Raw genomic sequence first — 17067 nt, 5'->3', positions numbered from 1 at the left:
TCTTGTTTTTGAATGTGTTGCAGGCCTTAAATGCAGGAATGGATGTATATTAACAACTGATATGAATGTGAACATACAAACATGAAATATCTTGGGTTCATACTGTCTGCAATGAAATAGAACTCAAAGTAAATGGAAGAATCACTGTGTCTGTCAACGTGTTGGAGTGTTAATGCACTGAAGGACTTTCTTAAGAATACGGGATATGAAAAGCAACAAAATGGTCAGGGTCAGAGTTTTTTAACACCTACACCCACCTGACCCATCATGAGACAGAATCCGCACCACTTGAATTGCAAAAATATGCAGTGATTAATGACCCAAAATCTGACCCGACCAACATTAAATAAATAGTCTACATTACAATGGAATTCATACCATTCAGGTATTTATTTAATCCACATTTTAAAAAGGAGAGACACTGGTACAAACATATTGACTGCAAGCAGCAGACTGTAAACTAGGTGTATACCTTTGATGAGGAGGAAAGACGGACAGCGAGTGCAGAGAGTAATCTGGTTTTTATCGGGTAAAAGTGAATAATTTGTGTGATATTGCAGAGAGAAACTAATCCATAACTTGACAACAAGCTAATTTTTTAAGGTGCTATCATGAATGGATGAGTGAATTAATTTATTTATTCGGCACACACAGACTAAAAATAGCAATAAAAAAAAAAAAGCTCAGAAAGAAAACAATTTAACAATGTACCCATGTGCCTGAAATCATAAGAGCCAGAACTTCCTGTTTTACAACCCCAATTCCAATGAAGGTGGGACATTGTGTAAAATGTAAATAAAACTGCTTACCACTGGGTTACATCACCTTTCCTTCTAACAACACTCAATAAGCGTTTGGGAACTGAGGACACTAATTGTTGAAGCTTTGTAGGTGGAATTCTTTCCCATTCTTGCTTGATGTACGACTTCAGTTGTTCAACAGTCCGAGGTCTCCGTTGTCGTATTTTGCACTTTATAATGTGCTGCACATTTTCAATGGGCGACAGGTCTGGACTTTTACTACGAAGCCAGGCTGTTGTATTTCACAAAGTATTTTACAAATGTGGCTACCCTAAGATCACTAATGAGACAAATTGTATCTGTCAATAACTTTTATCAGTGCTTTTTGTTCTATTACTCATGGAAACAACTTGGACCAAAGAAATCAGAAATTACTTCATGCACATATGCCGTAAGCTAACACTGCATTTTGTGGTGGTCAATCAATTTGCAGAGTTGCCACTACTCCCCCCCCCAGTGGAGACACCTACAGTATGGATGTGTGCAGCAACATGAAGCATCATCTTACCAGTGTGTAGTTCGGGGTTGGTCTCACACAGGCTCCAGTCTACACTACAGTCACAGTGCGTCTTCTCAAACAGTTTGTCCAAAACCTCTCGGACAGTGTGTCTCTCATCCACCATCAGGACCTTAGAGCTGCCATCACTCATCAGCACTCTTATGATCAGCTACGGAGAACACAATTCAGTTATGTTCTACCTGTGGAATTCCCTGAAGCACTGTCACATACAATATAGATTTTAAAGCTACAGTGTGGAGGACTGACTGCCATAGTGGTGAGGATGAAGACTGCATTATGCTGGCACCGGTCACAATTTTGTAGCCCCTTCGTATTTTCACTTCTTTGTTGAATGGGAATGGATGCCTTTGCCTTCTCTTGCGATAAGCAATAGGAATGAGCCTCCATTTCACACAAATTAGGGCTCTCAAACTTGTTAGCCTGCGCTAGCAAACGTAGGCAGTACATAGGGGAGCAACCACTGATTCCTCTTTTTTCCCTTTGTTCTTCTAAACCACGCTGCAAGATGGAAAAGGTTGAGTAAGTATGTTCCTTTTGGGCTACTGTAGCAACATGGCGGTGCAACATGGCAGCCTTCGTGAAGGGACTCGCTCCCATGTTGATATGAAAGGCTCATTCTAAGCTTATTAAAAAAATACTTTGATTCATTGTTGGAGGTACTTATACACAAATAAACAGATGGTTATGAATGCTATATTCCATTTCTACTAATAAACAGCCATAATTCTTGCACACTGTAGCTTTAAAATACTCTGATGACAAAACAGAAAACTAGAGCACCGCACTCGTAGAGCGCAAACCTCCACCAACACTAGTGTTCAATTCCACAAATTTTTAACTTGGAAAAATTTTCATGGTCAAAGTCTTGTTAGAAGTGGCTTTTCATAAGTTAAAATATAATACAAAATATAGATCTAAAGGGCTTTTCAATGTTAAAATGAAATATCCGCTAAATCCGCAGTATGAATCAGATGCGGATCAACCTGACTCTGTTCGTTGAGAGTGCCAGTTTGAGCCTCATTGTCACAAGAGTGATTGACGCAGTTTTGAATGAGATAATGCAAAATATACACCAAATGAGCTTTTCAATGTTAAACTCAAATATCCACAAAATCCACAATCCAGATCAGATCCAGGTCAAACTTTGTCAGGTGATATTTAGTGCCATTCCGCACCTCTCTTTCAAATATGAGAGAGATTGGGGCACGTTTGATTAAGATATAATGTAAACTATACATTAAATGGGGTTTTTAATATTAAATTCAAATGGCCACAAAATCTGTAATCTGGATCAGATCCGGTTCAGACCTTGTCAATCAATAAAGGATACCATCCTACATAAAAGAAATATGATCCTTTTTGACAGAGGTATGAATTTTTGAAAATTTGTTCAATGTTTTTTTTCCCAGTATTTTTATTAAATTTTCTTGCAAAGATATAACATATGGAAAATTGACAATATGAACATGTCAATATACAAGAAGAACAGTACGTTTCACACACACTCATGCACACACACACATCCATACTTGTGCACATGTAAACCTTACATTGGGCAATCTATCACGATTCACTCAAATATCACTATTCAGCAGTAACAAAAAGGAAAATGCATAATAATAATAATAATGTAGAGGCTTCAATATTCTTCCAATTCAGAGCAATAACTGTTCTAGCTTGTAAAAGTCCAAAATCCAATAGTTTCACTTGGTTTTTTTTTTGTTTTTTTTGCAGTAGGCCATCAGGATATATTCCTAATATACATAATTTTGCACAAAGTGGAATCTTTATATTAAATATTTCCATTACGCATAGAATTACATTTTTCCAAAAAAATTGAATTGTCGCACATTCCCAAAGACAGTGTAAAAGAGTTCCTTTAAAGTTACCACATTTATTACAGGTGTTGGGAATATTATTAGAGATATGGTGAAGTATTTCAGGAGTTATATATGTCCTTGTTAGCCATTTGTATTGAAGTTGTTTAAGTCTTGTATTTATTGTTTGTTTCTGTGCTATTAAACATGCTTCGTTCCATTCAGTTTCACTTATATTTTCATGCAAGTCATTCCTCCAAGCATTCAATTTATCGAATGTTGAATCTTTAGAATGGACCATGAGCAGGTTGTAAAATTTTGATAATAGACCTTTCCCTTTCTGGTGTTTTATAGTAATTTCTTCAATTGTTGATAGACAGGGGATGTTCGTACTTTCGCCATATTTTGACAATATGAAATTTCTTATTTGTAAATATTTAAAAAAAATGCTTTTTGGGGATTTGAAATTTTTCGCACAATTCATTAAATGTAAGCAGTTTTCCATCTACATATAGGTCCTTAATTGTCAGAATGCCTTTGTCTTTCCATAATTTGAATCCTCCATCCATCCTACCTGGTATGAACTGGTTATTGTTCCATATAGGTGAGAAACGTGATATTGTTATAGGGGTTTTTGACAAGTTTATGGGCATTGTGCCACACTGTTATTGTGTTTTTTAAAAATGGATTTTTTTGTAGATAGTTATTTATTGGTAAATTTGGGATTGATTGTTGCTCGATGGATACCCAAGCTGGAGGAGTGTCTGTACTAAAATAGTGTAATGCTGATGTTAATTGTGCTGCCATATAATACCATTAGGTATTTCATAAGGTAAATAATGTTGTGTGGGCCGCTGAAGAGGAGGTACTGCTGGCCCACCAACACCAGAGGGCGCCCTGTCTGGAGTGCGGGCTCCAGGCACCAGAGGGCGCAGCCGCCTCGCAGGAGCAACCAGGGTGACAGCTGTCACCTATCACCTACAACAGCTGTCACCAATCATCTGATCAGCAGGGGTATATCAGCAGGACGACATCTCCACCTGTTTGCCGAGATATCGCTCTACCTAGAAGGTAACGATCTCAGCTGACTGTGTGGTTTCTTGACAGTAACCCTTTGTTACTTTGTGCGTTGTATAGCAGACTTCCTTCCAACGAGAGGTGGAGGTGGTTTTCCCGCCGTGCGGATTGCTGGGTGCAGACGCGCCCCCATTTAACTGTTTTTGTTCCTCGCCAGCAGTACCAGGTCCGACACGCGGCGGCAGTGGCCACCTGGGAGTTCGGGACTTGGCGGCTCCAGTATTCCCGGGTTCGGTGGCGGAGGAAATCGTGTGGTTCCGGTTCTGCTTCGGACAGACGTCTCTTATCTTCGAGCCTGCCACGTGACACATTCCTGTGAATTGACTTCTTTGTCTATTGTTGTGATCCGTTGTGTTTGTTGTGCCTATTCACAACAGTAAAGTGTTGTTATTTGACTTCCTCCATTGTCCGTTCATTTGCGCCCCCTGTTGTGGGTCCGTGTTCCTACACTTTCCCAACAGGATATCTCGGCCAACGTCATGGACCCCGAGGGGCATCAACCGGCTGTTGAACGGCCAATGGAAGAGCAGGGCGCACAGGCGTCTGCAGGAGGAATGATCGGTGAGTTGCAGCGAATCCTCACCGCTTTTACGGCTCGGCTGGATCTAATGACCGAGAAGAACGTCCTCCTTAACCGCAGGGTGGAGGCTCTCGCCACGCAGGTGGAAGCGCGCCCTCAGGGCGCTGCTGCGGCTCCCCCTCCTGTCGATCCTGTGCGCAACAGTGACGTTCCACAGGTCGTTCAACGACCCCTCCCACCTTCCCCTAAAGCATACATAAGCCCTCCAGAGCCATACGGGGGTTGTGTGGAGACATGCGCGGACTTTCTTATGCAGTGTTCGCTTGTCTTCGCACAACGTCCCGTCATGTACGCGACTGATGCTAGTAAGGTAGCTTATGTGATTAATCTGCTTCGCGGCGAGGCACGCGCTTGGGCTACAGCGCTCTGGGAGCAAAATTCACGGCTCCTTCTGACATATGATGGGTTTGTGAGGGAGTTCAGAACAGTGTTCGATCACCCAAATAGAGGAGAGACCGCTTCAGCCGTGCTGCTGTCAATGAGACAGGGGCGCCGGAGCGCAGCTGCTTATGCAGTCGACTTCCGCATCGCGGCTGCGAGGTCCGGCTGGAATAGCACTGCCCTCCATGCCGCCTTCGTAAACGGACTGTCGTTGGTCCTGAAGGAGCACCTGGTGGCCAAGGACGAACCGCAGGATTTAGACGGGCTTATTGATCTCGTTATACGATTAGACAATCGGTTAGAAGAACGCCGTCAGGAACGAGACGAAGGGCGTGGCCGGGCACGCGCCGTCCCTCTCCCTTCCGGTTCCGACCGAGTTCCGCCCTCCCCACGCTCCACGGCCCTCTACGCTCCGTGTGGTTACAGCTCCCCCTGCTGATGAAGCTATGGACACGAGCAGGGCCACATTTAGGGCACCAGATAGACAGAGGAGGCTGGCCCGCGGAGCGTGCTTTGTTTGTGGCTCAATAGAGCATCAATTGAGGGACTGCCCCGAGCGGTTAAAACACCAACGCCCACCCCTAGAAACTGGGTTAGGGGTGGGCCAAAACATTCACGTGGGACATACCCATATTGCCACACGACTCCCAGTGACAATCCTTTATGAGGATTTAACTCTGAAGGCCTCAGCACTGGTGGACACGGGCTCTGAAGGGAATCTGTTAGACAGCAGATGGGCCAGGGAGGCAGGGCTCCCTCTGGTGGTGCTTACCTTGCCTGTGCAGGTGCGGGCACTAGATGGCTCCCTACTCCCTCTAATCACACATAAGACACCACCAGTAACTCTGGTGGTGTCAGGAAACCACCGGGAGGAGATCGAGTTTTTTGTGACTCCTGCCACCTCCCGTGTGATACTCGGGTTCCCTTGGATGTTAAAACACAATCCCCGGATCGATTGGCCGTCCGGGGTAGTGGTTCAGTGGAGCGAGACCTGCCATCGGGTATGTTTAGGTTCCTCGGTTCCTCCCGGTTCCCAGGCTAAGGAGGAGGTCAGAGTCCCGCCCAATCTTGGGACGGTGCTGGTGGAGTACCATGACCTTGTGGATGTGTTCAGTAAGGATCTGGCACTCACCCTTCCCCCCCACCGTCCGTACGATTGTGCCATTGATTTGGTTCCAGGCGTTGAGTTCCCGTCCAGCAGGCTGTACAACCTCTCACGACCTGAGCGCGAATCAATGGAGACCTACATCCGGGACTCTTTAGCCGCCGGGTTGATCCGGAATTCCACCTCCCCGATGGGTGCAGGTTTCTTTTTTGTGGGTAAAAAAGATGATGGACTTCGTCCATGCATTGATTATAGGGGGCTGAATGAAATCACGGTTCGTAATCGATACCCGTTGCCCTTGTTGGATTCAGTGTTCACGCCCCTGCATGGAGCCCAAATATTCACTAAGCTAGATCTTAGAAATGCGTATCACCTGGTTCGGATCCGGAAGGGAGACGAGTGGAAGACGGCATTTAACACCCCCTTAGGTCACTTTGAGTACCTGGTCATGCCGTTCGGCCTCACAAACGCCCCCGCGACGTTCCAAGCATTAGTTAATGATGTCTTGCGGGATTTCCTGCACCGATTCGTCTTCGTATATCTAGACGATATACTCATCTTTTCTCCGGATCCTGAGACTCATGTCCGGCATGTACGTCAGGTCCTGCAGCGGTTGTTGGAGAACCGGCTGTTTGTGAAGGGCGAGAAGTGTGAGTTTCACCGCACCTCTTTGTCCTTCTTGGGGTTTATCATCTCCCCCAACTCCGTCGCTCCTGATCCGGCTAAGGTTGCGGCGGTGAGAGACTGGCCCCAACCCACCAGCCGTAGGAAGCTGCAACAGTTCCTCGGCTTTGCAAATTTCTACAGGAGGTTCATTAAGGGCTACAGTCAGGTAGTTAGCCCCCTGACAGCCCTGACCTCACCAAAAGTCCCCTTCACCTGGTCGGATCGTTGCGATGCCGCGTTCAAGGAGTTGAAACGGCGCTTCTCGTCTGCACCTGTTCTGGTGCAGCCCGATCCTAGTCGCCAGTTAGTGGTTGAAGTGGACGCCTCGGACTCAGGGATAGGAGCTGTGCTTTCCCAGAGCGGGAAGACCGATAAGGTCCTTCACCCGTGTGCCTATTTTTCCCGCAGGTTGACCCCGGCCGAACGGAACTATGACGTCGGCAATCGAGAACTCCTTGCGGTGAAAGAGGCTCTTGAAGAGTGGAGACATCTGTTGGAGGGAACGTCCGTGCCATTCACGGTTTTCACTGACCACCGGAACCTGGAGTATATCAGGACCGCCAAGCGGCTGAACCCCAGGCAAGCCCGCTGGTCACTGTTCTTCGGCCGTTTTGACTTCCGGATCACCTACCGTCCTGGGACCAAAAACCAGAGATTGGATGCCTTGTCCCGGGTACATGAAGATGAAGTCAAAGCGGAGTTGTCGGATCCACCGGAACCCATCATCCCGGAGTCCACTATCGTGGCCACCCTCACCTGGGACGTAGAGAGAACCGTCCGGGAGGCCCTGGCACGAAGCCCGGACCCCGGAACTGGGCCGAAGAACAGACTTTACGTCCCACCAGAAGCTAGGGCTGCAGTCCTGGACTTCTGTCACGGCTCCAAGCTCTCCTGTCATCCAGGGGTGTGAAGAACCGTGGCAGTTGTCCGGCAGCGCTTCTGGTGGGCGTCCCTAGAGGCCGACGTCCGGGATTATATCCAGGCCTGCACCACCTGCGCCAGGGGCAAGGCTGACCACCGCAGGGCATCGGGACTGCTCCAGCCGCTGCCTGTGCCTCATCGCCCCTGGTCCCACATCGGCCTGGATTTTGTCACGGGCCTCCCGCCGTCCCAGGGTAACACCACCATCCTCACGATAGTGGACCGATTCTCCAAGGCGGCCCACTTCGTGGCCCTCCCGAAGCTCCCGACTGCCCAGGAGACAGCGGACCTCCTGGTCCACCACGTCGTCCGGCTGCATGGGATTCCAACAGACATCGTCTCCGATCGCGGTCCCCAGTTCTCCTCGCAAGTCTGGAGGAGCTTCTGCCGGGAACTGGGGGCCACGGTGAGTCTCTCGTCCGGGTACCACCCTCAGACCAACGGGCAAGCAGAACGGGTAAATCAGGAGGTGGAACAGGCCTTGCGCTGCGTGATTGCCGCGCACCCGGCGGCCTGGAGTACCCATTTGGCCTGGATCGAGTATGCCCATAACAGCCAGGTGTCTTCAGCCACCGGCCTCTCCCCTTTTGAGGTGTGTCTGGGGTATCAGCCCCCGTTGTTTCCGGTGGGTGAGGGAGAGGTCGGTGTGCCCTCGGTCCAGGCCCACCTGCGGAAGTGCCGTCGGGTGTGGCGCGCCGCCCGTTCTGCTTTGCTAAAGGCCCGGACGAGGGCAAAAGCCCATGCAGACCGTCGGCGGACCCCGGCCCCTGCGTATCGGCCAGGGCAGGAGGTGTGGTTGTCCACAAAGGACATTCCCTCAAAGTGGACTCCCCCAAGCTACAGGACCGTTACATCGGCCCCTTCAAATCCTTAAGGTCATCAGTCCAGCCGCAGTGAGGCTTCAGCTTCCGGCCTCACTGCGGATCCATCCTGTTTTCCATGTGAACCAGGGTAAAACCGCATCACACCTCACCCCTCTGTGCTCCGGGTCCGGTGCCGCCTCCTGCCCGGATCATCGATGGCGAGCCGGCTTGGACTGTGCGCCGGCTCTTGGATGTCCGTAGGATGGGCTGGGGCTTCCAGTATTTGGTGGACTGGGAGGGGTACGGACCCGAAGAACGCTCCTGGGTGAAGAGGAGCTTCATCCTGGACCCGGCCCTCCTGGCCGATTTCTACCGCCGCCACCCGGACAAGCCTGAGGGGGGGGGTCCTGTTGTGTGGGCCGCTGAAGAGGAGGTACTGTTGGCCCACCAACACCAGAGGGCGCCCTGTCTGGAGTGCGGGCTCCAGGCACCAGAGGGCGCAGCCGCCTCACAGGAGCAACCAGGGTGACAGCTGTCACCTATCACCTACAACAGCTGTCACCAATCATCTGATCAGCAGGGGTATATCAGCAGGACGACATCTCCACCTGTTTGCCGAGATATCGCTCTACCTAGAAGGTAACGATCTCAGCTGACTGTGTGGTTTCTTGACAGTAACCCTTTGTTACTTTGTGCGTTGTATAGCAGACTTCCTTCCAACGAGAGGTGGAGGTGGTTTTCCCGCCGTGCGGATTGCTGGGTGCAGACGCGCCCCCATTTAACTGTTTTTGTTCCTCGCCAGCAGTACCAGGTCCGACACGCGGCGGCAGTGGCCACCTGGGAGTTCGGGACTTGGCGGCTCCAGTATTCCCGGGGTTCGGTGGCGGAGGAAGTCGTGTGGTTCCGGTTCTGCTTCGGACAGACGTCTCTTATCTTCGAGCCTGCCCACGTGACACATTCCTGTGAATTGACTTCTTTGTCTATTGTTGTGATCCGTTGTGTTTGTTGTGGCTATTCACAACAGTAAAGTGTTGTTATATGACTTCCTCCATTGTCCGTTCATTTGCACCCCCTGTTGTGGGTCCGTGTTCCTACACTTTCCCAACAGGATATCTCGGCCAACGTCATGGACCCCGAGGGGCGTCAACCGGCTGTTGAACGGCCAATGGAAGAGCAGGGCGCACAGGCGTCTGCAGGAGGAATGATCGGTGAGTTGCAGCAAATCCTCACCGCTTTTACGGCTCGGCTGGATCTAATGACCGAGCATTATTTGACTTCCTCCATTGTCCGTTCATTTGCGCCCCTGTTGTGGGTCCGTGTTCCTACACTTTCCCAACAGGATATCTCGGCCAACGTCATGGACCCCGAGGGGCATCAACCGGCTGTTGAACGGCCAATGGAAGAGCAGGGCGCACAGGCGTCTGCAGGAGGAATGATCGGTGAGTTGCAGCGAATCCTCACCGCTTTTACGGCTCGGCTGGATCTAATGACCGAGCAGAACGTCCTCCTTAACCGCAGGGTGGAGGCTCTCGCCACGCAGGTGGAAGCGCGCCCTCAGGGCGCTGCTGCGGCTCCCCCTCCTGTCGATCCTGTGCGCAACAGTGACGTTCCACAGGTCGTTCAACGACCCCTCCCACCTTCCCCTAAAGCATACATAAGCCCTCCAGAGCCGTACGGGGGTTGTGTGGAGACATGCGCGGACTTTCTTATGCAGTGTTCGCTTGTCTTCGCACAACGTCCCGTCATGTACGCGACTGATGCTAGTAAGGTAGCTTATGTGATTAATCTGCTTCGCGGCGAGGCACGCGCTTGGGCTACAGCGCTCTGGGAGCAAAATTCACGGCTCCTTCTGACATATGATGGGTTTATGAGGGAGTTCAGAACAGTGTTCGATCACCCAAATAGAGGAGAGACCGCTTCAGCCGTGCTGCTGTCAATGAGACAGGGGCGCCGGAGCGCAGCTGCTTATGCAGTCGACTTCCGCATCGCGGCTGCGAGGTCCGGCTGGAATAGCACTGCCCTCCATGCCGCCTTCGTAAACGGACTGTCGTTGGTCCTGAAGGAGCACCTGGTGGCCAAGGACGAACCGCAGGATTTAGACGGGCTTATTGATCTCGTTATACGATTAGACAATCGGTTAGAAGAACGCCGTCAGGAACGAGACGAAGGGCGTGGCCGGGCACGCGCCGTCCCTCTCCCTTCCGGTTCCGACCGAGTTCCGCCCTCCCCACGCTCCACGGCCTCTACGCTCCGTGTGGTTACAGCTCCCCCTGCTGATGAAGCTATGGACACGAGCAGGGCCACATTTAGGGCACCAGATAGACAGAGGAGGCTGGCCCGCGGAGCGTGCTTTGTTTGTGGCTCAATAGAGCATCAATTGAGGGACTGCCCCGAGCGGTTAAAACACCAACGCCCACCCCTAGAAACTGGGTTAGGGGTGGGCCAAAACATTCACGTGGGACATACCCATACTGCCACACGACTCCCAGTGACAATCCTTTATGAGGATTTAACCCTGAAGGCCTCAGCACTGGTGGACACGGGCTCTGAAGGGAATCTGTTAGACAGCAGATGGGCCAGGGAGGCAGGGCTCCCTCTGGTGGTGCTTACCTTGCCTGTGCAGGTGCGGGCACTAGATGGCTCCCTACTCCCTCTAATCACACATAAGACACCACCAGTAACTCTGGTGGTGTCAGGAAACCACCGGGAGGAGATCGAGTTTTTTGTGACTCCTGCCACCTCCCGTGTGATACTCGGGTTCCCTTGGATGTTAAAACACAATCCCCGGATCGATTGGCCGTCCGGGGTAGTGGTTCAGTGGAGCGAGACCTGCCATCGGGTATGTTTAGGTTCCTCGGTTTCCTCCCGGTTCCCAGGCTAAGGAGGAGGTCAGAGTCCCGCCCAATCTTGGGACGGTGCTGGTGGAGTACCATGACCTTGTGGATGTGTTCAGTAAGGATCTGGCACTCACCCTTCCCCCCACCGTCCGTACGATTGTGCCATTGATTTGGTTCCAGGCGTTGAGTTCCCGTCCAGCAGGCTGTACAACCTCTCACGACCTGAGCGCGAATCAATGGAGACCTACATCCGGGACTCTTTAGCCGCCGGGTTGATCCGGAATTCCACCTCCCCGATGGGTGCAGGTTTCTTTTTTGTGGGTAAAAAAGACGATGGACTTCGTCCATGCATTGATTATAGGGGGCTGAATGAAATCACGGTTCGTAATCGATACCCGTTGCCCTTGTTGGATTCAGTGTTCACGCCCCTGCATGGAGCCCAAATATTCACTAAGCTAGATCTTAGAAATGCGTATCACCTGGTTCGGATCCGGAAGGGAGACGAGTGGAAGACGGCATTTAACACCCCCTTAGGTCACTTTGAGTACCTGGTCATGCCGTTCGGCCTCACAAACGCCCCCGCGACGTTCCAAGCATTAGTTAATGATGTCTTGCGGGATTTCCTGCACCGATTCGTCTTCGTATATCTAGACGATATACTCATCTTTTCTCCGGATCCTGAGACTCATGTCCGGCATGTACGTCAGGTCCTGCAGCGGTTGTTGGAGAACCGGCTGTTTGTGAAGGGCGAGAAGTGTGAGTTTCACCGCACCTCTTTGTCCTTCTTGGGGTTTATCATCTCCCCCAACTCCGTCGCTCCTGATCCGGCTAAGGTTGCGGCGGTGAGAGACTGGCCCCAACCCACCAGCCGTAGGAAGCTGCAACAGTTCCTCGGCTTTGCAAATTTCTACAGGAGGTTCATTAAGGGCTACAGTCAGGTAGTTAGCCCCCTGACAGCCCTGACCTCACCAAAAGTCCCCTTCACCTGGTCGGATCGTTGCGATGCCGCGTTCAAGGAGTTGAAACGGCGCTTCTCGTCTGCACCTGTTCTGGTGCAGCCCGATCCTAGTCGCAGTTAGTGGTTGAAGTGGACGCCTCGGACTCAGGGATAGGAGCTGTGCTTTCCCAGAGCGGGAAGACCGATAAGGTCCTTCACCCGTGTGCCTATTTTTCCCGCAGGTTGACCCCGGCCGAACGGAACTATGACGTCGGCAATCGAGAACTCCTTGCGGTGAAAGAGGCTCTTGAAGAGTGGAGACATCTGTTGGAGGGAACGTCCGTGCCATTCACGGTTTTCACTGACCACCGGAACCTGGAGTATATCAGGACCGCCAAGCGGCTGAACCCCAGGCAAGCCCGCTGGTCACTGTTCTTCGGCCGTTTTGACTTCCGGATCACCTACCGTCCTGGGACCAAAAACCAGAGATTGGATGCCTTGTCCCGGGTACATGAAGATGAAGTCAAAGCGGAGTTGTCGGATCCACCGGAACCCATCATCCCGGAGTCCACTATCGTGGCCACCCTCACCTGGGACGTAGAGAGAACCGTCCGGGAGGCCCTGGCACGAAGCCCGGACCCCGGAACTGGGCCGAAGAACAGACCTTTACGTCCCACCAGAAGCTCGGGCTGCAGTCCTGGACTTCTGTCACGGCTCCAAGCTCTCCTGTCATCCAGGGTGTGAAGAACCGTGGCAGTTGTCCGGCAGCGCTTCTGGTGGGCGTCCCTAGAGGCCGACGTCCGGGATTATATCCAGGCCTGCACCACCTGCGCCAGGGGCAAGGCTGACCACCGCAGGGCATCGGGACTGCTCCAGCCGCTGCCTGTGCCTCATCGCCCTGGTCCCACATCGGCCTGGATTTTGTCACGGGCCTCCCGCCGTCCCAGGGTAACACCACCATCCTCACGATAGTGGACCGATTCTCCAAGGCGGCCCACTTCGTGGCCCTCCCGAAGCTCCCGACTGCCCAGGAGACAGCGGACCTCCTGGTCCACCACGTCGTCCGGCTGCATGGGATTCCAACAGATATCGTCTCCGATCGCGGTCCCCAGTTCTCCTCGCAAGTCTGGAGGAGCTTCTGCCGGGAACTGGGGGCCACGGTGAGTCTCTCGTCCGGGTACCACCCTCAGACCAACGGGCAAGCAGAACGGGTAAATCAGGAGGTGGAACAGGCCTTGCGCTGCGTGATTGCCGCGCACCCGGCGGCCTGGAGTACCCATTTGGCCTGGATCGAGTATGCCCATAACAGCCAGGTGTCTTCAGCCACCGGCCTCTCCCCTTTTGAGGTGTGTCTGGGGTATCAGCCCCCGTTGTTTCCGGTGGGTGAGGGAGAGGTCGGTGTGCCCTCGGTCCAGGCCCACCTGCGGAAGTGCCGTCGGGTGTGGCGCGCCGCCCGTTCTGCTTTGCTAAAGGCCCGGACGAGGGCAAAAGCCCATGCAGACCGTCGGCGGACCCCGGCCCCTGCGTATCGGCCAGGGCAGGAGGTGTGGTTGTCCACAAAGGACATTCCCCTCAAAGTGGACTCCCCCAAGCTACAGGACCGTTACATCGGCCCCTTCAAAATCCTTAAGGTCATCAGTCCAGCCGCAGTGAGGCTTCAGCTTCCGGCCTCACTGCGGATCCATCCTGTTTTCCATGTGAACCAGGGTAAAACCGCATCACACCTCACCCCTCTGTGCTCCGGGTCCGGTGCCGCCTCCTGCCCGGATCATTGATGGCGAGCCGGCTTGGACTGTGCGCCGGCTCTTGGATGTCCGTAGGATGGGCTGGGGCTTCCAGTATTTGGTGGACTGGGAGGGGTACGGACCCGAAGAACGCTCCTGGGTGAAGAGGAGCTTCATCCTGGACCCGGCCCTCCTGGCCGATTTCTACCGCCGCCACCCGGACAAGCCTGAGGGGGGGGGTCCTGTTGTGTGGGCCGCTGAAGAGGAGGTACTGTTGGCCCCACCAACACCAGAGGGCGCCCTGTCTGGAGTGCGGGCTCCAGGCACCAGAGGGCGCAGCCGCCTCACAGGAGCAACCAGGGTGACAGCTGTCACCTATCACCTACAACAGCTGTCACCAATCATCTGATCAGCAGGGGTATATCAGCAGGACGACATCTCCACCTGTTTGCCGAGATATCGCTCTACCTAGAAGGTAACGATCTCAGCTGACTGTGTGGTTTCTTGACAGTAACCCTTTGTTACTTTGTGCGTTGTATAGCAGACTTCCTTCCAACGAGAGGTGGAGGTGGTTTTCCCGCCGTGCGGATTGCTGGGTGCAGACGCGCCCCCATTTAACTGTTTTTGTTCCTCGCCAGCAGTACCAGGTCCGACACGCGGCGGCAGTGGCCACCTGGGAGTTCGGGACTTGGCGGCTCCAGTATTCCCGGGGTTCGGTGGCGGAGGAAGTCGTGTGGTTCCGGTTCTGCTTCGGACAGACGTCTCTTATCTTCGAGCCTGCCCACGTGACACATTCCTGTGAATTGACTTCTTTGTCTATTGTTGTGATCCGTTGTGTTTGTTGTGGCTATTCACAACAGTAAAGTGTTGTTATATGACTTCCTCCATTGTCCGTTCATTTGCACCCCCTGTTGTGGGTCCGTGTTCCTACACTTTCCCAACAGGATATCTCGGCCAACGTCATGGACCCCGAGGGGCGTCAACCGGCTGTTGAACGGCCAATGGAAGAGCAGGGCGCACAGGCGTCTGCAGGAGGAATGATCGGTGAGTTGCAGCAAATCCTCACCGCTTTTACGGCTCGGCTGGATCTAATGACCGAGCATTATTTGACTTCCTCCATTGTCCGTTCATTTGCGCCCCCTGTTGTGGGTCCGTGTTCCTACACTTTCCCAACAGGATATCTCGGCCAACGTCATGGACCCCGAGGGGCATCAACCGGCTGTTGAACGGCCAATGGAAGAGCAGGGCGCACAGGCGTCTGCAGGAGGAATGATCGGTGAGTTGCAGCGAATCCTCACCGCTTTTACGGCTCGGCTGGATCTAATGACCGAGCAGAACGTCCTCCTTAACCGCAGGGTGGAGGCTCTCGCCACGCAGGTGGAAGCGCGCCCTCAGGGCGCTGCTGCGGCTCCCCCTCCTGTCGATCCTGTGCGCAACAGTGACGTTCCACAGGTCGTTCAACGACCCCCTCCCACCTTCCCCTAAAGCATACATAAGCCCTCCAGAGCCGTACGGGGGTTGTGTGGAGACATGCGCGGACTTTCTTATGCAGTGTTCGCTTGTCTTCGCACAACGTCCCGTCATGTACGCGACTGATGCTAGTAAGGTAGCTTATGTGATTAATCTGCTTCGCGGCGAGGCACGCGCTTGGGCTACAGCGCTCTGGGAGCAAAATTCACGGCTCCTTCTGACATATGATGGGTTTATGAGGGAGTTCAGAACAGTGTTCGATCACCCAAATAGAGGAGAGACCGCTTCAGCCGTGCTGCTGTCAATGAGACAGGGGCGCCGGAGCGCAGCTGCTTATGCAGTCGACTTCCGCATCGCGGCTGCGAGGTCCGGCTGGAATAGCACTGCCCTCCATGCCGCCTTCGTAAACGGACTGTCGTTGGTCCTGAAGGAGCACCTGGTGGCCAAGGACGAACCGCAGGATTTAGACGGGCTTATTGATCTCGTTATACGATTAGACAATCGGTTAGAAGAACGCCGTCAGGAACGAGACGAAGGGCGTGGCCGGGCACGCGCCGTCCCTCTCCCTTCCGGTTCCGACCCGAGTTCCGCCCTCCCCACGCTCCACGGCCTCTACGCTCCGTGTGGTTACAGCTCCCCCTGCTGATGAAGCTATGGACACGAGCAGGGCCACATTTAGGGCACCAGATAGACAGAGGAGGCTGGCCCGCGGAGCGTGCTTTGTTTGTGGCTCAATAGAGCATCAATTGAGGGACTGCCCCGAGCGGTTAAAACACCAACGCCCACCCCTAGAAACTGGGTTAGGGGTGGGCCAAAACATTCACGTGGGACATACCCATACTGCCACACGACTCCCAGTGACAATCCTTTATGAGGATTTAACCCTGAAGGCCTCAGCACTGGTGGACACGGGCTCTGAAGGGAATCTGTTAGACAGCAGATGGGCCAGGGAGGCAGGGCTCCCTCTGGTGGTGCTTACCTTGCCTGTGCAGGTGCGGGCACTAGATGGCTCCCTACTCCCTCTAATCACACATAAGACACCACCAGTAACTCTGGTGGTGTCAGGAAACCACCGGGAGGAGATCGAGTTTTTTGTGACTCCTGCCACCTCCCGTGTGATACTCGGGTTCCCTTGGATGTTTAAAACACAATCCCCGGATCGATTGGCCGTCCGGGGTAGTGGTTCAGTGGAGCGAGACCTGCCATCGGGTATGTTTAGGTTCCTCGGTTCCTCCCGGTTCCCAGGCTAAGGAGGAGGTCAGAGTCCCGCCCAATCTTGGGACGGTGCTGGTGGAGTACCATGACCTTGTGGATGTGTTCAGTAAGGATCTGGCACTCACCCTTCCCCCCCACCGTCCGTACGATTGTGCCATTGATTTGGTTCCAGGCGTTGAGTTCCCGTCCAGCAGGCTGTACAACCTCTCACGAC

The 17067-nt window shown here is 52.8% G+C and overlaps 1 protein-coding gene across 1 annotated transcript in view; it reads right to left on the bottom strand.

Annotated features, from left to right (window-relative positions):
- LOC117522572 (amyloid beta A4 precursor protein-binding family B member 1-interacting protein-like) overlaps positions 1 to 17067 on the bottom strand; it is a 109121-nt gene that overhangs the window by 28275 nt on the left and 63779 nt on the right. The window contains exon 6 of the mRNA XM_034184005.1: positions 1309 to 1468. Within this exon, the coding sequence (XP_034039896.1) occupies positions 1309 to 1468 (160 nt within the window). The remainder of the gene's footprint in view (positions 1 to 1308; positions 1469 to 17067) is intronic.

Source organism: Thalassophryne amazonica, chromosome 12, assembly GCF_902500255.1.
Source record: "Thalassophryne amazonica chromosome 12, fThaAma1.1, whole genome shotgun sequence".
Taxonomy (NCBI): Eukaryota; Metazoa; Chordata; class Actinopteri; order Batrachoidiformes; family Batrachoididae; genus Thalassophryne; species Thalassophryne amazonica.
Note: the sequence above shows the minus strand (reverse complement) of the source record. Positions and strands in the feature narration are given on the sequence as shown.